Source organism: Phyllostomus hastatus, unplaced genomic scaffold, assembly GCF_019186645.2.
Source record: "Phyllostomus hastatus isolate PE091 unplaced genomic scaffold, TTU_PhHast_1.1 phas_contig_147, whole genome shotgun sequence".
In the NCBI taxonomy this organism is placed as follows: domain Eukaryota; kingdom Metazoa; phylum Chordata; class Mammalia; order Chiroptera; family Phyllostomidae; genus Phyllostomus; species Phyllostomus hastatus.
This window is the reverse complement of record NW_025333603.1, coordinates 6,998,845-7,021,041: the sequence shown is the minus strand read 5'-3', so window position 1 is coordinate 7,021,041 and position 22,197 is coordinate 6,998,845. Positions and strand designations below refer to the sequence as shown.

Genomic DNA, 22,197 nt, shown 5'->3' with positions numbered 1-22,197 from the left:
TAAACGTTTTAAGAAAGAATTATGTGGTGTGTGTTAGTAATGGAAGGTATAAGGCATGAAGATGCAATCTTGGTGGATATCAGAAAGTGTATGAAAAAGAATAGAGAGTTTGTGAATGATTGCAGAAGGTCTGTGAAAGTGAAAGTTTTCAGAAGCCTGGTAGATAGCAGAAGGAAAAGGATTTTCCTTCACACTTTATATTTTTCTCCCTACCTGATCCCTCCAGAATTTGGCATTCTAAAGGAGTAAGTAATGACATAAGGTTTCTTTGCATAAATCTAACAAGATCAGTCATTAATAGTGGTTATGATTTAATTGTGTCTTCCGACTCTTTCCAAATCTGTTATCTCCAGAATATGACCAAAAAATGAATGAATCCAAATGGCATTATAGCATTTAACAATGCACTGCTCTCCTTATGAGTCCGACAGTTTGTTAACACCTGGTTGCACTTATGGTTTAATCAATGCTACTTTAGAATTAGTCCAACAGGCTCAAATAGATCAGGAGATCCTGATCCGCCTTTCTGCAGTTGAATCAGCACTGGACTGGATTGGCGAACGCCAGGACGCTCTCGTGACTCGTCAATACCTAACCTGTGACCCTAGTTTCTCCAGACTGTGCGTCACACCGCTACAATGGAATTCCAGCCAACATACTTGGACTGATATACAACATCGCTTGAGGGGAGCTTTCTCCACTAACTTAAAAGGACAAATTGATAAATTGCAGTTGGAGTTACATCATCAGCTGCAGGACATTCAACGTTTAACCAAACAGGACATTTTTTGAGCCCTTAATGAAAATATTAATTGGCTGAATCCTAAAACATGGTTTGATGGAATTAATTTGAGAATTTGGGTTTTTGGAGCTGCTGGTTGTTTACTGATTGTGATATTGATTTGTGTACTTCGGTGTATTTGCAAATTGTTTTCCCAGGGTCGTATCAGAGACCAGCAAGTAGCCACCTTTATGGAACCCTTAGCAGTCCTAACTGAAAACAAGGGAGAAGGTATGAGAAACCACTCTGGCAGGCGTAAAATTAAAACTCAACACCCACGTAAGAAAGTAGGTGATGAGTCGGTGCGCAGAACTGCACCTGTTAAGAAATCCTCTCGTAAGAAGTCAGGCTTGCATTATGCTCAAACTGCCTTGTAATTTGCCTTTCCTGATATCTATGTAATTTCTCTCAAAGATTGAAATGTAATCAGACCTATTACTTTTGTTTTTCCCTTAATATGTTTTCTTGCACTGAATTTAGAAATTTAGGTATTCACCACCCATAGAATTTAGTTTCTGCTTTATATTTCTATTATTGCCTTATGATGTATGTAGATGTTGCTTTTCTTCTGATTTGCATTCGAAAACAGCAAAAGTAGGTTTCACAGGCTTAACGACCACAATTGATTTTAAAAAAACTAAAAAAGGGGGATATGTTGGGAACCGCCCTGACTGGTATCAGAAACTGAAACCCCCGCCTAGCTAGGCTAAGGGAACGCCCTTGGAACCGTGAGCCGGCAAGGAGACAAAAGCTTATCTTCCTGGCAGGAATGCTGTTTCTGCTGCTTTGTTCATAACTGAACCCCCCAAAAAGCTTGGTCGGTTAGCCAAAGACGGGTAAGATTCCCCACGGGGGAACAACCCAAGCCAGGCACGATCACTTTTGGGAGGCCCCCCAAAAGAAGGACTTGGGGGGGGGGCTGCAGCAAAAGGGGGGTGATGGACCCTCACTCCTCGGCTTTGACAAAGTCTGAGTTCTCAGCGTCCGGAAGAAAATCTCCTTATCTCTTGGTGGCCTTAGTTCCCGCGCTCCACCTAAGCCTGAAACAATGACGGGGAAGTACAGCTCGGTACTGGGAAGTGCGGATTTCCCGGGGTGATCAGGCCTAAGAAAGAACATGTAAATTACTGTGAAACCTTCTTTGTCCAAGAATGCTCTTAGTTGAATGAGGAGGGTCTTAGGAGGAAGCTAGTTTGTTCCTCAGCCTTACAGCTCTTTGACCCCCCAACTCAATAGACCGGCAGAGTTCTTTGTTTTATATATTCCTTACTTCCCCTAATGAGTATTGTACGTTACCTGAGTTATTATGCAAAATGAGCCTAATAAAAGCAGGTATGGACGGTAAATCAGCGCGCTCCCCACTAGGGGGGGTGGCCATTCTGTCCCTACTTCCCCACAGAAACTGGTTTGTCTCTGTGCATGTGTGTTTTTTTCTCGCGTATTGTCGAGCCATCCACAGTGTGCCGTGGTCACTGCTAGCCGGTGACCCACGCGCAACAGCAGAGGGGATAAACAAGTGCTTGGCCATAAAATGCCTTGCAAGGAGTTTCTCCTAAATACAATGGGAAGCTACTAAGAGGGTTAGTTTTACATTAAAAAAAAAAAAGGTAACAGGATTATATTTACAGTTTAGAAATCTCACACTGGATTACACAAGGGAAAAATGATTATTAGTAAGAAACAATACTAGAAAATGGCTTTTAAATTAATATTTATTGAGCAGCTAACCTATACGACACCCACTGATCCAGCAGTAATGCTGCAGGTGGTGAGGTGGTAGTTGTTACCATCAGCAGCAGCAGCACAACAGTTATTGTTCAAACAGTATGTACCAAGCACTGTGCTATTTAACAAACGTTATCACATCTAATCCTTACAACCCTGTAAACTGGGAATTATACTCATTTAAAAATTTAAAAACTGAGACATGCTTTTCCAATGATTTGTCATCCAAGGTCAAAGAGCTGAGAAGTGGTGCAGCCAGGATTTGGCCCTACAGAGTCTGATTAAGCAAGTGATTAAAGAAAGGACTGAAGGTTTAATGAGAGTAGATAAGGTTTGAACATGAAAGGTGGTAAAGAAAAATCACTATGGAAACAGTGCAAGAGTAGGTGGCAGTAAGGAAAGCTCAGCTGAAGATGTTGATCATGAAATTATGATGATACCAATCTCTATTAGACTTTCTCAGTACTCCATGTGCAACCACAGAGAAGGTAAATAATTAGCTTCTTGCAAAGCTTGGTTTTCACTGAGCAAGCAAGAAGTTAGAAAACATGAAAAAGGGAGCTAAAGATGCTGATATGAAACTGTGGACCATAAAAATCAAAGTTGGATGAGGAAAAAGTAAATTCAAAAGATGGGGAAAGTAAGGAGTCTGAGATTTAAAGATCTTGGTGAAGGAAAAAGTAAATTCAAAAGATGGGGAAAGTAAGGAGTCTGAGATTTAAAGATCTTGGTGAAGGAAAAAGTAAATTCAAAAGATGGGTAAAATAAGGAGTCTGAGGTTTAAAGATCTTGGTGAAGTCAAAGAGGCAGTCTTCCAAGGACCTCAGAAGGAGACCTAGAAAGACGGAAGTTCTATTCAGAGAGTAGAATTTATGATTTCAGGGATGAAACTGTTCCTTATGACAAGGCTCCATGATACAACCATGGGATAGGTGGTGGAAGATGTAAATTCCTGATGGTCTCTGGAAATTAAGTCAAGGAATTGGATTTGAGAGGTCAGAGTGTACAACACAAAGAAGAAAGGACCTACTTAAGGGGCTTACAGACATAGATAATTTCAAACACTCATATTTTAGAGAGAATAATCAAACAAAGAAATAAATTGGCAATGATTTTATGTATTACGTCAGAACACAAAAAACTCTGTAACAACTTCAAAATAAGGTCTGTCCATTTTTTTTAACAATGAGCTATAAGTTCTCCAGGTTGATACAGAATTAAAACACATAAAAATTACATTTAGAATTTAGTAATATCTTACTCTTCCGAGGATATCCACAGGTAACTTAGAGTTGAGCAACACTGGTTTCACTTTATCACCAGACAGAAATCCATTTACTGGGCTTAAACTATCAAAAATTGCATCATATTTGGCCTTATCTTCAGACTATAATGTAAAAAAAAGATTGCAAATTAAAATATTTAAAAGGATTCAACTATAATTATAAAAATCAAGCCTTCAAAGAATAGGTAACTTATTTTTAACTTACCACTTAAAAAACATCTTCCCTTTTATCAAAATATATTATAGTAAATGATAATTTAAGTTCCTCCACCCAAGAATTCAGTATCCCCTCCATTCATTTTATAGCTGGAACACTATCTTTGCTTTTCTTCTCTTAGTTTAGAATCAAAAGAATCCAAAGGTAGAAGGGCTTTGAGAAGAGCCCTTCCAAAGAGAGAGCGTCCAACCCTCTCACTGAAATAGATCCGCAGCAAGGAAGTAACTTTTATAAAACATACAGCTAGTTGGTGACATTCCATGACTTTCTAAACATGGTAAGATTAACATTTCAAACTCAAACAACTCTGAAAAAGAATATCACTACCATAGGAATAAACATCAAGTTTCCCCCATTTTTCCCAAAGCAAGATTTCTTATCAGTAACAAGAATTTCTAAAATCCTGGAAAGTTACTTGTATAACATAAAAAACTACTGTTCATGATTTGTCCAGTTAAGTCCAAATCCCTACACTTTTTAAAATTAGTTAAGAGCACACAAGCATTCACAGACATACAAACCAAAACAGCTTTCTGACAAAACTGTACACATTTACTGAAGGTCATTTGATCTGCTCTATTCTAAAAGTATTTTTAAACTACACTTTTAAAAATCTGAAGCTAGCTATAACCAGTGTAATGTCTCCAAATATCTATAAAGCAAAAGACCCGTTTCAGAAAAAGATTTCATGAAGAATTATTTGTCTTGTATCTCTAAAAAGAATACCTATTTAACCAGAATTTTTAAGCAAAACATAATAAAAGTGGGGTAAAATATTCATCAATATTTTAGTAAATACAGGATTATGACATGATTTTTAGTTTACGCTGTAACACAAATGAGATTAAGCCAACATTAATTGTCACAAAATGATTTGACAGTGCTATAATATCCCTCCAAAAATTTCTAGTACCAATATTGCCCAGAAAAGTAAAAAATTGAAAGTCTAATGCAGATTTCAGTATATTTTGGAAGTAGTGAGAGAGGATTACGTGGAAGAAAAGCAGGGGTAACGAAAGGATAGTCACCAAGTTTACTTACTTTTACAGCCCATGGGAGCTCAGTTGCAGAGGTTCCACTGATTAGCAAGGGACTACCGGTATCATGCTAAAAAGGAACACAGAGCACATGAAGGGCTGAAATCCTCGTATTAGTAAACAGTGAGGAAAAAGAGGTCTTTGGATTTAAACACATTCATGTGAAATGCTGGATCTCAATGAACACTCTATTTTACATGAACAATTTTATACTAATTCTATTAAATCATCTAAGTACAAATGAAACAAAAACTGAGTTAGCTGCATAAACAACAGTGGAGCACTAAACAAAACTTCAGTGTTACAGAAGAAACCTATTACAACTGAGATCAAGATAAAGATATCTGAATGTAACGAAAATATTTATTACCCTGTTAACTGATGACTTCTTCCCAACACTCTTTAAGGAAAACTGACTGAGACAAGAACTTAAGATTTATAAGTTACAAGTGCATGAACCTATCAAGAGGATGTCCAAGTAATTATGCTTATCTACTTGTAGAGACATGAATATATTTAAACAAATTTTATAATATAGTTAGGCAACAAATCCCTAAATTATCCCTCTGACTCCATGACTGTAAGCCTAAGAAGTACAGAAATTCTCAAAACTGAAGTTAAATTTATAATATTCAAACCACATCCTTTTAAAATACTGAATTTAAAAACAAGCCAAGAAGAGCCATAAAACTTCTGAAAAAAGGGAGTAGGGGTAGAGAGGCCTAGCCCTATCAGATATAAAAACAAATTACCAAATATGATCATTAAAACAATGTGAGATGAGCATGTGAATAAACAGATAAATCAGTGTACAGAAAAGTCCAGAAAGAAAAACAAAGCACATACGAGAATTTAGCACATGACTGAAATAGCATTTCAAATAAGGAAAAGATGATAACCAATAAACTGCAATAGATCTGTACAACAGTCATCTTTAAAAAAACATAAATTTGAATCCGTACTCATACCTTACATCAGGACTAACATAAATGTAAAAAAAAAAATTAAAAAATTGAAACCCTAATAATTCATATATATAAAAAACAATGACCTCCCTATTAAAAAAAAAACACCATAAACATACACAAATGACAAACTTGGAAAAAATATTTGCAACTCATACAGACAAAGAGCTGTTTTCCTAATATATAAAGAGCTTTTAGGATTCAGTAAGATAATGACCAAAACCCATGAAAGATAAGCAAAGGCTATGAAACAGACATTTCACATAAAGGTAATATAAATGGATGATGATAAGCATGAAAAAACTATTTGACTTCATCCTATAAAACCAAATGGACAAATTAAAACTACACTCACACTCCATTTGTCACTTATCAAAGTGACAAGGATCCAAAAGTTTGACAACAGTATGTTAGCAAAAATATACTCAACCAACTGCTGATGGGAGTGTGAACTACTGCAACCACTATGAAGACACATTGATATTATATGTGAAAATTACAAATGCACAAACTTTTGAACAGAATTTCCATTTCTGAGAACTTACCCATATAAATACATTTCTGCATATTCAAAATGATGTACAGTCAAACCTTGGTTCCCAAATGTCTTAGTTCTTGAACAATTTGGTTCTCAACCAGGCTGTTCACAGAAAAAATGTCCTGGCTGTCTAACAAAACTTCAAGTCTTGATTCTCTATCCAATAACCCTTTCATGCTGATTGATACCTACATGCTCAGTCACACATCTCTCAGATGACTAAGATTTGGTTTTCAAACAAATTGCTTCTTGAAGTTTTCTGGAACGAATTAAGTTCGAGAACCAAGGTTCCACCATATATTCAGGTTTATTATGCTCTACATCATTTTTTAAAATAGAAGATTAGAAACAAGCGCCATGGCTGGTGTGTCTCAGTTGGATGGAGTGTGATCCCGTAAACTGAAAGGTCGCGAGTTTGATTTCCAGTCAGGGCATATACCTAGGATGTGGGTTCAGTCCCTTGTCAGGGCATGTTCAGAAAGCAACTGATCAATTGATCAATGTTTCTCTCACATCAATGTTGTTTTCTTTCTCTTTCCCTTTTTCTCTCTCCCTGCCCCCTTCCTCTCTCTCTGGAATCAATGTCTATATCCTCGGATGAGAATTTAAAAAAAATTTTTTTAAGATTAGAAACAACCTAAATCCTTATCAATAGGAAGTTAAATAAATTATGGTCAATAGAAGCAAGGAAATATTAATAGAATGTAGCCATAAAAATGAATGAAGAAGCTTTTATGTAATGATACAGAAAGATCTCCAAAATATATTGTTATTAAAATAAGGTCTATAATTGTATATACAGTATGCTACAATTAATATAAAATAAGGACGTAGGTATTACTATTTCTTAATATACACATATAACAACTCTGGGAGGACATATAAGAAACTAGTAACAGAAGTAGCCATTACAAAAGAAAATGAGCTGGGTAATAGAAGTTGGGGGAAATTTTTTAATACAACAATCTTAAAAATACAATTTAAATTTAAAAGCACTTCTTACAAATCTTGGAGGAGGAACAGCCAAGTTCAAGCTACTCAGTGAAACCTCCAATCCATTCTGGGCACATGCCACAAGACGCAAGGCAACAAAGAATTCCTGAGGAAGAAAAGTATGACTGTAAGAGCATTATCTACCTATCCATCCACCCATCCATCCATCTACAGGCATACTTAAAATCTGAAAATACAACAATTCACAATTACTCCAAAGTCTTTATGCAGCAACAGATATATGCAGCACACTTACCTGAATAACACTTGCTTTTAAAATTTAGAAAAGATCTGTGTATAAAGATGGTCCCAACATTATAAACAGCAAAAAAAAAAATGTGTTAATATAAATGGGAAAATATTTAAATAGTGATACACATAGTGGAAATTAAACAAAATTAATGATCATGCTTCAAATTATATTTAATGGTGTTAAGAAATGCTTTTTATCATTTAAGTGAGGAAAAATAACATGAAAAAAAGCCCAGAAGAAAATAATATACAAGTGTTATCAAAAGTCATCTCTGGATTTAAGATTATAAATTTCGAAAGTGGATCAGTCATTCAAGTGACTCAATCACTGCTATTCCAGAGAAGCTATAGAAAATAACTGTGCAGCATCTAAAAACAATTATATAACTGCTTAACTTCAAAACACTTGTAAATCTCTCCCTAAGTTCCTTGGATTTTGGTCATTTGAAATCTCAGTCCAGAATGTAATAAATAAATGCAAATGCTGAAGCAAATAGTTTTCAATTAAAGTCAGGTCTGGGAATAGACAAAAAAAAAACTCACTCCAGTTGTATAACTTACAACTTGTCAATACTCTCTCTAGCACTTATTGATACAATCAATCCTTCATACTTTTCTCAAGCCTCCTATTCTCACCAACACCCTTCTCACCCAATTCCTAACCGATTCTTAGAAACTTGCAGGTTGCCTGCTGTGTACAATACTTTGCCTCAACTCATAAATTTCTTGAAAAAATGCTATTTCAAGATCTCCCCTTTTCTTTGTATTCATTTCACAAGCCTCTATGCCATCTGACTCCAACTCCCACATTAGCTAGAGAAACTACTATGTCACAAATAACATCCTAACCACCAAATGTTCTTTAAAAAAAAAAAAAAAAAAAGCCCTGGCTGGTGTGGCTCAGTGAATTGAGTACTGGCCTGCAAACCTAAGGGTTGCTGGTTCGATTCCCAGTCAGGGCACATGCCTGGGTTGAGGGCCAGGTCCCCAGTAGGGGGTGTGTGAGAGGCAATTGATGTTTTTCTCCCTCTCTTCCTCCCTTCTCCTATCTCTAAAAATAAATAAATAAATAAAATCTTTAAAAAAACAACACCACCACTCCTCCTACGTGTTCTTTCTGGCAGCCTGGAAAGCACAATCTACTCTGACGTTTTCCTCCCCTCACCAACATAGCTTCATAAAGCTGTGTTCCTCTGACCTTGCAGGTCTCTTTGGTGGAAGCTAACCTTTAAATCCTCTAACCTGTAAATGCTCGTACTCTAAGTATTCCAATATTAACCTTCTTTCTCTTCTCATTCTGTATGAGATTCAATTACTCAGGTAATCTGGTATACCCCCAAAGCAAAGGTAGGTTCTAAAGTAAAATAATCCTGCAAAAAATTTTAATTCTGCTACTCAAAGCTGTGAGGCCATAGGCAAGTTAAATAAAATTCTTCCATAAAAAGGGAGGGAGACTAATAGCTACCTCACAATATATTATAAAAACAAAATAAAAACCATACTATAGGAAGAAAGCATCTACTGTCATTTTTGGCACATAGAAACTCAGTAAGTATAGGTTTCTTTTCTTTCTTTCATATGTTAATTCAAAAATCTATTCCCCCAATGCAAACACCAAAGTTTAACTGCAGTCTCATAAATCCAGCCACCTAGATGTAACAAAGACAACTTAAACTCAACGTCCAAAGTCCAGAAATATCAGTGAAGAATTTAAGTGGTCTACTCATGAATAAAGGAACCACATCTGTCACATTCACCTGTGTATTTTCAAAGCTTGGCTCAAAACAGGTACTCAACAAATATTTGCAGACTCTGTGTGCTCATATGAATGTGGTGTTCCTATGCCTCCAACGTACCAAAGTGGCCCTTCTGTCTAGGAGCTAGCTCCAATGGGGACTACAATCTAGTCCTAGAATCTTAAGAGACTGGGTATTCTAACCTCATCAAAATTTTCCCATCCCCTTTCTGAGTTTCATACTACTTCAGCAGTCCCCATGTTAGGGAAAATCTGCCTTGAATAGCAGTACTTAGCCAATGTATCACATGTAGCAAGCTTTGAATCCAATCCTATAGAACTCTGAAATCCATCCCCAATAAGCAGAACTTCAAAGAACACTGATAGTGTCCAACACACCCACGTATTTCTGGTCTAGGGTTTAATTTACATCTAGCTTATAAACCCTTTTTTTCTTTTGGTTTATGTATCAGAGGTAAGACCTGAACAAGAATACTCAGGTTCGATTAGCCAAGAATTTCCTTTCAAATGTATGAGGCAATAAGTTTACTAACTTAACAGTTAATAAAATCCATGTTCATTTATAAACCCTGTATCAGGTAAGAATTTTAATTAGTAAGCTACAAAGAGCAAAATCTCTCTGAATGACTGAAAAAAAACCCATGCTATTATTTGATGTGTCCCCCAAATCCTTATGTTCAAATCCTAACCCCCAAAGATAATGGTATTAGGAGGTAGGGCTTTGAGGAAGTACTTAAATAATCAGGGGAGCTCTCATTAATGGGATTAGTGCTTATACAAGAGGATCCAGAGATCCCTAGCACCTTCTGGCATGTGCAGACACAACAAGAAGTCTACAATCAGACAGAGACCTGACCTGTCCTGACCATGTTGGTACCCTAATCTCAGCATTCCAGCCTTTAAATCTATGAGCAACAAATTTCTGTTTATAAGCCACACAGTGCATGGTATTTTGTTATAGCAGTCCAAACAGACTAAGACCCTCCAGTAGAACAATGTCACCAAATTAACACTAACCAGTGGGAATTAAGTTACTTTAATGCCTACTGATTAGAAATATTTTCATTGTTCTGGCATTTGCCCTTGCAAAACTCTAATGTTGGTAAAAAGCAATTCTTAGTTTAAAAGTACAAAGCACTGGCGGGTGTGGTTCAGTCAAGTTCCCAGTTGATTCCTAGTCAGGACACATGCCTAGGTTGTGGGTTCAATCCCTGGTCAGGGTGCCAGGCAGACAACTAATTATGCTTCTCTGTTATATTGATGTCCCCCTCTCTCTCTAAGCAATGAAAAAATGTCCTTGGGTAAGTATTAAAAAATAAATACAAAAAACTGCTGGCTTTTTAAAATTCTGAATCATTCAAAAAATTTTTCATAGGAATCTCTAAATCTTACCTGTTTGTTTAGAATACCTTTGCCATCTGTGTCAGCTAAATCCCAAATCTGGGGGGAAAAAAAAGAAGTATCAACTTATATTTTAAACAATAATCTTCTTAAAGACAAATTAAATCCCTGAAATTTATAACTTCATGATCTTTGGTATCAGATTTAAGAATCATTGAATTAATCCCTGGTTAGTATGGCTACGAAGGTTGGAGTGCCATCCCATACACCCAGAGGTCTTGGGTTTGATTCTCAGTCAGAGCATGTACCTAGGTTGCAGGTTCAATCCCCAGTTGGGGCACAAACGGAAGGCAAACCAATCAATGTTCCTCTCTGTCTGTCTCTCTCTCCCCGTCTCCCTTACTCCCTTCGTCCCTCCTTCCCTCCCTCCCTTGCTCTCTCTCTAAAAGCAATGAAAAAAAATTTTAAGGCAAAAAAAAATATTATTTAAAAAAAATAATCATAGAATTAAAAGTGAAAAGAAACCTTAAGGATCATTTAATGCAACACTACACAAAGGTACTAAGGCCACTAAAGCCTGGTAAAGTTAAGTGACTTAAGAACATTCAGGGCATCAGAGAAAGAACTGGTACCCAGGTCCTAACTTTCAATCCAATGTGCTATTCTTTAACCCAGGTTCTAACTCCAGTTTAATGCTCTTTTTACTAAAACATACTACCTTGATTTTAGACTTTTACTAAGATGATATTCTTTCTTATGGGCAAGTCAAAATAGTTAATGTTTACTTGTGGATAACTAAATTATTAATGAAAATTTTTAAGGCTTTTGAATACTTATCATGTATAAGGACTCACCAGGAGATCAAGCCAGCAGAGAGGCTTTCTACTTTTTTGTGCTTTTTATTAAGCCTCTCATCCCCACTCTATTCACCACATACAAAACACAGAGACAGTTAAAATAGAGGAAGTAAAGACAGAGCCAACTCTGAGTGGGTGGCAAGGTTCCCAGTCTGCACTGTTTCTCCCCACAACACCCAGATGTACTATTACTTCCTCATTTCATCCTACTAAAATGTAATGTTTTCTAAACATGCAAAAAACACCTCATTTTTCAAATTCTCTCCATCACATTACTGTAACTGCCTCTATAACTCAGTTCTAACTTCTGTGTTTCTTGATGGTATCTTTCTGAATTTGCATCTAATTTATCTATACTACTAAATATTCATTATAATCTACTTATAATAAACAAATACTACCTTTCCAAGTATCAAGTCTGGAAGCCCTGATTTTTTCAGGAAAACAGCAGCATCAGAAGCCAATACCCTTCCAGTATTGCCAGTATCAACCTGAAAAAATACAAATGGTAAGCTGACAACAAACACAAAATTATTTGCCTTCCTTGCTGTGATTTGGGAAGTTACTTTTTCAAAAAGGGAATGGGAATCCTTTAACTAAACCAAGGCCTAAACTAAGCCAATATATGGATAGCCATATAAGTAGAGTACCATCTAGACAGCACTGGCAATTTACAAAGTGTTTTTTATTGTGTCCAATATACAAATGAAAGAACTGAATTTCACAGGAAGTAGAGGAAATTAGTGGAGTCATACATTAACACATTATCTCCTGACTCCAAGTCTTCTATAGTTCAATTCCAATGAACTTAATGGCAATGGGAAAAAAAAGGGCAGCATTTCCTGGACAAATGGGAATAGCTGCATGTTATCTCTTTTTTCAACACCTTTAAATCATTAACTTCTGCTTTTATAGTTACTGTTAGAAACTGCAACCCTTTACTTAAAAAAAATCAGAGCAGCTCTAAAACCAGCAGTGATTCCAAAATAAACTTAAAGATTTTAAAAACTGTCCATAATAAACTTAAACATTTTAAAAACTGTTAAGTTCCTAAAGCATATCAAAGGTAACACATCATTTTAACTGAGAGGGACTTCCCTTTAGGACAGAATGAGGTCACCAAAAACAGAAAAGCCATTCAAAAGAAAAAAAAAAGTGACACTTCTGTAAAGATTTCCTAAAGTTCTATTTGTAAAAATGAAAATTTTTTCAAGTTATGAGAAAGATAACATGATACTAGGATATTTGTGAGCTAGCTATTTTTCCAGTTTAGTTAAAAGACTAAACTGGGAAAGTTTGTTGTAAACACATACAAAACATTCCAGACAGGCCAATCCCATCCAAGAAGCAAAAGAGAAAACCTTTCTTTTAAATGCTAGAACATAGGATAAATCTGGCACTCAGCAAAAATGGAAGAATTGCCCAATCCAAGTTTGGGGTAACAGGGAAGTACAAAAAGGGTTGGGAAACCTGCCTCTAGAATTTTCCAGAACTCCTTTTCTTTCCCCACTTCCTGACCAGGATGGGGTTAAAAAAGAATACCTACCCCAGCATAGTCTAAATATAGAGGCAACACTCAGGGGAAACATTAATCAAACTCTTATTAAATATTTATGTACTGTATTCCAATAGAGAATTTTACTATCTTCCATTCTTTTGGTTACTAAAATAAATTAAACACAGCCATTTAGTTATTGTCATCCATAGTCAGTTTCTGTGGTACTCTGATGCTTGTCTAAAGTCTCTGCTATAAGCTACCAACTACAATTATGTCTTCAACAAAGTCTCAGAGCCGCATCTAAATAACTATACCCTGTACTCTGAATTGTTAACACTTCAAAATAAAAACTTTTGGTTAAGACTTTTGAGCTGACATCACTTAAACAATTTTCAGATTCTAGGGTGAACTATAAGAATTTCCAGGACTCTGAGCAGTCCAAAAGTCTATCCAGAAAAAGTACAGCCATTGTTAATATAACAAGAATGTCTGTGCAACATCAATGTAACCTGGCAGCCAAAGACAATGGAATGGAATACTCATGCCTAAAAAACTACTTTATTAGTTAGTGGGGGCAGTAGAGCCAGTGAGTGAACATGTGTACTGTGTGGCCGTGGTAGTCAAAATGACTAAGTGAGTAGAGCAACGAATCTGCATCAAAGTTTGTGTTAACCTTGAATATTCCTCCATGGAAACTACTCGGAAGATTCAGAAGGCCACAGCTATAGGCAACTGGTGACTGGCAGTATCATCACCACACAATCGTTCATACATCACACACTGTGCAGAGGTTTTTGGTGAAACAACAAATCACCCAGGTGTCTCAGACCCCCTACAGCCCAGACTTGGTGCCCTGCGAATTCTGGCTTTTCCTGAAACTAAAATCACCTTTGAAAGGGATTTCAGATCCTTGATGAGATTCAGGAAAATACAATGGGGCAGCTGATGGCAATTGAGAGAACTGTGTGAGGTCCCAAAGGGCCTAGTTTGAAGAAGACTGAGGCATAATTGTCCCATGTACAATGTTTCCTGTATCTCGTATCTTCTTCATATCACCTGGTTGGATGCCTTCTGGACATACCCCAAATTTTATGAAAGCAGACTCCTGACCCAAGACGCAAAACAAGAATTAGACAGGACTGATTAAGTATTGGGGAAAATGTAATTATAATTATTTACTTGAAATATTGTTGATATTATTTTTAATATTCTACTTTTAATGGATATGTGAAAAAAGCCCTTTGTTTTTCTTATACTATCTCTAACCCTCAATTTAGTAGGCTCTGTGTTTGTACAGTGAACAAAATAGTTTTCAATGGTATCTGATTCTCCCTGACTCGTCAGAATTCAAAATCACATCCTTTAACTGAATGTCCTTAACTTTTTATGACAATGTAGTAATCATTACATCGATTAAATAAAAATTTGGTCTCCTTTTGTATCAGGATATAATTGGGAAAATCAGTTGTGCAGAACAAAGTAATACTTGAGAATTATTCTCTTTTATTCAGATAGAACAAGTCACTATGAAGGAACAAGAACTAGCCCACCGGAGAAAACTGTCCTGCAGCCTGGTTTATAGGGTCCCAGTCTCTCAGACAGTAAAAGCAAGATCAGCAGACTAGGAATCTTAGCAGATCTGGGAAACCTCAAATTGAGATCTATTCTCTCAAACGTGTATGTGTTGCGGGTGAAATATGCAGGGAGAATTTCTAAGGTTTAGATCCTAGCCTCAAAATACAAAAACAAATAAAGTTCAGTTGGAGATGCTTTAAACATTTTAGGCAGAAGTTCATTCTCTGGCCATAGAATTTGTTAAATGAGAACATATGGCTCTAGATCTGTAAGTCACACTACATAGACAGCCAGGTCAAATGTCATGAGACCAGCCTTTTCTGTGATCAGGATCACAAGGTGAGAAGACTATTAGAAAAAACTACCCAATATTTGGAAATGGGCACATGAGATTGTCTATACCCTCAGGAGATTTATCTGCTCTATGGTGTGCACTCTTGATTGATTTCCGATCAACTAGACTATTTTACATTCTGTAGAGACAGTAGTTAAATTCATACCCATGAAATGAGAATTGTGTCTGTAGAATATAAATCTCTATAACTCATATTCTCATTTTTACATCTTACTGGTTCTCTCAGTAATTAATGAGTTTAATAAAATCCTTGACACATGTTCATTTTACATGTGCATGAGAGTCATAGTTTTAACTTTATAAATATCAAAATTTAATAAGTCTTAAATACAACTATAAGTCATTTCCATTTGGCTTAGAAATTAATTTGGACATTTATTTCTGGATGAATACATCTAATGTTATATGGATTTTTAAGATACATAAATATTTGAGGCAATTAAGTATTTAGGCTTAATTATCTTTCCTTCATTTCCTGAGAGCTTGCCAAAAGTATTTTGTACTCAAAGCACAAGAAAATTGAAAACAAGAAATATCAAATTTATCCAGCTGACTGGTAATATGTATATACACAATCAAAGGTTGAAAATATATTTATGTTCAATCTAGGAAGACAAACAAGAATCTTACCTGTCTATAGTATTTTTCATATACAGGATTCCCACTTGATAACTAAAATAAACAAATAGAAATTAAATTCTATTCAATAACTTCTATTAATATATTTGCATTCATTCAATAGCGATTTGAAAAATAAAGACAAATAAGAATAAAATATCCTTGATTTCAAAAAACCTGGTTTCGTTTCTTTTGGGAGGGAATAAAGGTAGCCCCATAGATTACTAAGAATCAGGTATAAGAAATAAAATAAGAATTTTAAAATTACTCTTGACATCAGAATTCTCTTCTTCATGCAAATTTTACTCAAAACCCAACATATAACAAATTAGGGGTGAAATACTGGTTAAAAGACCGCTGAAAGACTGAAAGCCTTAAGCAGTCAACCTCTACCCAAGTGCCCAAAGTACCTATGAATACAACATATTATTTTATGGAAAAACCATGTCAATAAAATGAATACACCAGAAGATGTACAAAAAAATGATACTATCATCAGATCTGAAATGCTTGTAGGCAGAGAGTGCCATTCAATTTACACCTCAGTTCAAAGGGCAAATGAGATTTGGTCAGCTGATGAACAGACTGATCATCCCATCTGAAAGGCAGTTTAGGAGCATCAATGTTTGAAGGCTTAGGTTCACCTGTACATGAAAGCCTAAGAGTGTTCTGGAACCAGGAAGGGAGTTTAGGAAGGCTTCATACGGGAGATACCAGTGCAGGAATCAGAAGTATGAATAAGGGGAGAGGGTGATTCTATACCCAGGTCACTGCATGCACAAAGGCGAGCATACAACTGAAAGCTCAATTACGTTGAAAAGAATCCAGGAGTCCTGAATGGTGATACAACATGAAGATAAGATAGTGAAGTTTTATATGAGACAACTTATGAAGGTCTTCATCTATGTGGTAAAAGTAAAGAATATGAGGATGAAAAAAAGAAGACAAATTCAAGAGCTATTAACTCAGTCTTAGTTCTAGGTGATTTATATGTGAAGAAGAAAAGTAGAATGGAATGTAGAGTGCTACTTAGGAAATAAATTTAATGGCCCAGTAAAGAACCTGAACACTGGCAATAGCAGAAAAGAAAAACATGCTTTGAAGAAAAGTTTGTAAGACAGATTTGACAGGGCTTATTAAATAGATGAGGGGGCAGGAGAAGTTCAGTTAGAAATACAAAGATAAAATGGGAAAAAACTCAAGAGACAAGGTAGGGCCTATAGTCTCAATGGGTACAAGACTGGATTAAGAAACTAACGTTCACTGAGTGCCTACCGGGAGAACACATTATGTTCAGTGCTTTATAAATACTTCCGTACTCTATTTTTGCGAGCCACATATTATCTATCATCCCACTCTGCAAATAAGGAAAACTAGTGTGAAGTTCAATTACATGTGTCAATTTGGCTAGGCTATGGTACCCAGTTGTTTGGTCAAACACCAGTGTAGATGTTACTGTAAAGGTTTTTTGTTTTTAGATGTGATTAATATTTAAATTAGAAGACTCTGAGTAAAACAAATTACTCTCCATAGTGTGGGTGGGCACCAACCAATCAGTTGAAGGCCTTAAGAGGAAGAATAAGACCTCTTGAGGAAGGAAGAAATGTGTCTCCAGAGTGCCTTTAGACCTAGCTGCAACATCAACTCTTCCCTGGATCCCCAGCTTGCTAGCCTGCCCTTCAGATTTAGGACTTGCCAGCCTCACACATGAGCCAATTCCTTAAAATTAATCAGTGTGCGTGTGCACATGGGTGTGCCCCCTGTTGGTTCTGTTTCTCTGGAGAACCATACTATATCTAGTCTCAGAGAGGTTACTTGCCCAAGCTTTTAAATGGCGAAACTGGTCCAAAATGTAGTCCCACTCCCAGTTCCATGCTCTTTCACACCATGCCACTTCCCGTATGCCCTGGTTTGCTCAGGACAGTCCTGATTTATAGCCTGCTGTCCCAGCATTCCATCCAGGTTACCATTTGCCTCAGACTCCTCAATTTCTTAAATGAACTATTATTATTAATTACTACATTAAAATCAACCAAGATGGATTCAATATACCTCTAACTGTACACATCTAGCTTCTGGCCAAGGTATCAGCTAATACTGTGTAAATGCCTGTATCACTTGAACAAGTCATGAAATCTGAATGAGAACTAGTAATAATTTCATCTTTCTTTTCCTGATTCTTTACAGATACAACATAACTAACACTTTCTTTTAGGTGTTACTTAACAGCATGCTGAAGACTCAGTGAGAAGTATCCTCAGGGACAAGCAACCATGGACACAGCTAACTCCTCATAGCCTTTCGAGACATGGAGAAAGTATTTGACACTGGTGCTCCTGCTGGCTATTTGGTGTGCTGGTCAGTACAGTGACATGTACAGTGACCTGCAAGATGCACCAGGCAACCAGCTGGCTAAGTCAGTGGGGAATTCTAGGTTAGGTGGGAGGAGTCAAGTCTGGTAACTTACAAGGCGGTTTTGTCATTTACTGCAAACTATAAATTTGCAACTGTTCATTATTTTGTTGTTTGTCAATCATTTTTATTATCCAATAAGCCCTTTCAGTAGCAAGGAACTAAAATGAAGAAACTGTATATTTAATACAAAGTTAAATGAATTTCCATTTCTGCAGAAAATTAATAAACAGACAATTTGCATAAAACTTTTGAGGCTATTTCTATTTAAAATGGAGCTCCAGTGACATAATTATTATGAGTTAGTTGCAACTGTCAAAATTTATAAATGTTTTCATATATCCACAGTTAAAATTTTAAGGAGAAAAATTCTATTCAATTAAAAAAAAAAAAAACAAGAACTGCAACATGGCAATGTATGTGCTCTACTTGCAATCTATCACCAGATTTTAAACACTGGATGGAATCTTTGAAAACTGACTTTATGAATTCAACCTAAGTGTCTCCATATTGAATCTTCTTGAGAACAAGTAGCATTTTGTTCAAAATTAGTTGGAAATCTTTAATCAAAGATTAAAGTTCACTGATTAAAGCTTCAAAAAAAGCTTTTAACAAATACAATTCTTTTTTTATGTAGTTTTTATTCTTTTTTTTAAGATTTTTATTTATTTATTTTTTAGAGAGGGAAGGGAGGGAGGGAGAGAGAAACATCAATGTGCGGTTGCTGGGGACCTGGCCTGCAACCCAGGCATGTACCCTGACTGGGAATCAAACCTGCAACACTTTGGTTCGCAGCCCGAGCTCAATCCACTGAGCTACGCCAGCCAGGGCCAAATACAATTCTTATAGACAGCATTTGCCAAGACACTGAAATACATCCCTCAAAAGCAAGGGAAGGACTGATGAGAGCTCAAATAGTATACAAGATTTAAATTTGAAATTCTATAATTATACTTTGCAATGAATTGTAGGAGTTCCACCAAAAGAGTATTATTCCTATTTTTAACTGAAAAAAAATTATACTCTGTGCTGGAATTAAATGGAATTACAGAAAGCCTGCAATTTTGTAGCATCTAAATTTAATGGAACAGGTAACATAATCATAGAGACAATTTATATGACAAGATTTGTCTTATAAAAACATGTGTCTAAGAAAGTACCTTTCATTGAGGCAAAAACACACCACCTTTGAAAATATGGTGGCTGATAAATTTATAGTTTTCAATAAGAAAAGGAATTAAGAATATTCTCCACTTAGCAAAAATTTTACTAACCAGGTATATCACTATCTACATGGAAAGTATATTAGCAATTAAAAATATTACTGGTTACAGAGAAGGGTGAACTGTAAGAGCTAATAACCACAAAACATATTATGTAACTCTGAAAAATACTGCAGGCAGTTTTATGAAAAATTAAAACTAGTTAAACTATATTGGAAAATAAATACTTTGTTCAAAAGGTATTAAAGACAGCTACGGCTAAGAAACTGATTTAAAAATCAAATATGATTATTACCAAGAATAACTATTCTATTTATGTGTTTTAATATTCCAATAATCAATGCAAAGACTTTATTTTATTGTAATATAGAACAAATGTTTTAGAAATTTTTATTTTTGAAAACAGACTTTGAATAGAACTGTTTTACTGATCTATCAATGTATAGAACCATTCTGATGGCCAAAAAATAAGTATTTTTAAAAACATATAGATTGAAAATATAATGTGTCCCTTTCATTCTCAAAAATGATCCAGCTTGAATGAAAATTATATATTCACCCTGCTTACACTGGAGTGTAAATACTTTGCTAGAGAAAGTAAATGAAATATGCTTCCTCAATAATGAAAAGTTAATTTTTAAAGACAGTTCATTGAATTTTTAGTGCCTAGAAAAAAACACACAAAACCCTCACACATGGCAAGGAACCCTGAGCTCCAAACTGCACCTTATTAACCATCACATCACAAACTCATCAGGTTACCACATAAACACATTTGAGAAGGCATGAGCTTGCTTGAGTGCTCTAAAGTACACCTTGTGTTGCCTACTATACTTAAATGATACAGCTAAGTGAGAGTGGAAAAAGCCATTCGAATTGCCAATTCACTCATCTAGCAAGATGACCAAAGAGTGTTTTTGGTGTATCTCAGTAAAACTGGTGCTTTTTTTTTTGCTGAAATATAACAATTTTAGAGTTTTAAAAAATCACACATACACAACACATATAATGATGCATAGAAAAAAATTTTGAATGGTATATAGCTAAAATGGTAAGAGTACTTATGTTTGGATAATGTTTGGATAATGGGATTAAAATGATTTTTATACTCCTTGAACTACTCTGTATTCTCTAAAACTTTTTTATAATAAGCATGCCCTATGTTTTTATATAAGTAAAATTAAACAACAAAGCTATTTTCAATTTGGGGAAAAATACAGAACCCCCAAAATTTGAAATTATTATGCAAAATTACATATGAATTTTTTTACTAATAAATTTCTAAAGGAACACTTCAAAACTAAAGTTGTCAAAATCAAAATGTGACCTTTTATAATTTTAAAGTAATTATTTATTCATTAGCTATATCATAAATTCTTATCAGTTACCACAAAGTAAAAGTGGGGCTGCTAATTTTATTAAGAAAAAAATCATGTAAGGTACAATAAACTTTACTAAGAAATAAGTTATTACAAAAGTATAGTTCAGTATATATTATCCTATGGTCTGGTAGGTTGTATTATAATTCTAAATCATTTATTCTCCTTTTATAAAAGCATTAACATCCCTGCCTGTTGCAGGGTGACTTAGCAGTTAGTGCCTCTCTGTGGGCACCCTATTGCTGGATTGGCCATAAGCCTTAATTTGGCCAACGAAATATAAGCAAGCTCCAGTTCCAAGTAGAAGCTTTAAGAACTATGGTGTGTTTCAACCAGCTTGTGCTCTTTCCTCTCTGCCAAGGAAACAGTATTCTCTGCCAAGAATAAACAGGGTGTGTTCCTTCATCCTAGATACTGAAAGGAAAAAGAATTGTGGAGTAGAACCATATAGATTTATATAGATTACCACAGAACCTATAATGTGAGCAATAAATAGACCTTTGTTATTGTAAGCACTAATATTTGGGGTTGTTTCTTAGTGCAGTACAATCTAGCAAAAGTTAACACATAGGTAATTTAACACCGAAGTGTACCAGGTAGCATAAAAATAAAAAAAGAGGTCCTGGTTATTTGAAATTCATACATTAATAAATGAATGTTGAGTTGCTTCATATAAAATCTTTTATGTCATTTTTGGGAGTTTTTTGGAGGGGGAGATGCTGGATTATATGACTTCAAGAGCCTATGATTCTATAGTGCACAAGACAAACTAAAACTTTAGTATTAGGCTTATTGTAAATGGTTATAGTACAAAGTGGAAAAAGGTAAAAATACAAAGACATTTTCTAAATAATGTCAGTTTTTTTCCATTAACTAAAAAATCATATGATTTAAAGAATAACCAGTGAATAAATTAGTAAAATGACAAGGGGAATGGATATAAATATAAAGGAGTAGTATGGGGGATCTTCATGATAAAAGTTTATCTTAATTGTGGTTATAATTACATGAATCCACACATGATAAAATTACATAGGCATAGAAACATAAATAAGTATTTGAATAAGGTCTGTGAATTGTGCCAATGTCCATTTCCTAGTTCTGCTATTGTACTATAGTTACAGGAGATGTTACAATTAAGTACATTTGGGTGAAGGGTATATGGGACTTTTCTGAACAACTTTTTGCAACATCCCATGAAAAGGTCAGGTTCAAAACCACTGTGATGTAGACAGAAGGTGGCAATCCAAACAAAAAGAGCACTGTATAAAAGCAAGCAAACATAGACAGCTAGGTAGTGAAAAGGAAACAATGGGATGAATAGATTTAATTCTTTCAAATAAACCACTCAAAGTCTTTTTAAGTTTCGCTCTCTCTAAAAATATATGAA

General features: G+C 35.4%; 1 protein-coding gene across 3 annotated transcripts in view; it reads right to left on the bottom strand.

The window, feature by feature from the left end:
- EPS15 (epidermal growth factor receptor pathway substrate 15) overlaps positions 1-22,197 on the bottom strand; it is a 132,791-nt gene that overhangs the window by 82,307 nt on the left and 28,287 nt on the right. For all 3 annotated transcript variants that reach the window (XM_045856801.1, XM_045856811.1, XM_045856793.1), the window contains exons 2-7: positions 15,806-15,847; positions 12,149-12,238; positions 10,942-10,989; positions 7,552-7,647; positions 5,050-5,115; positions 3,768-3,893 (exon numbers count right to left, since the gene is read on the bottom strand). In XM_045856801.1, the coding sequence (XP_045712757.1) occupies positions 3,768-3,893; positions 5,050-5,115; positions 7,552-7,647; positions 10,942-10,989; positions 12,149-12,238; positions 15,806-15,847 (468 nt within the window). The remainder of the gene's footprint in view (positions 1-3,767; positions 3,894-5,049; positions 5,116-7,551; positions 7,648-10,941; positions 10,990-12,148; positions 12,239-15,805; positions 15,848-22,197) is intronic.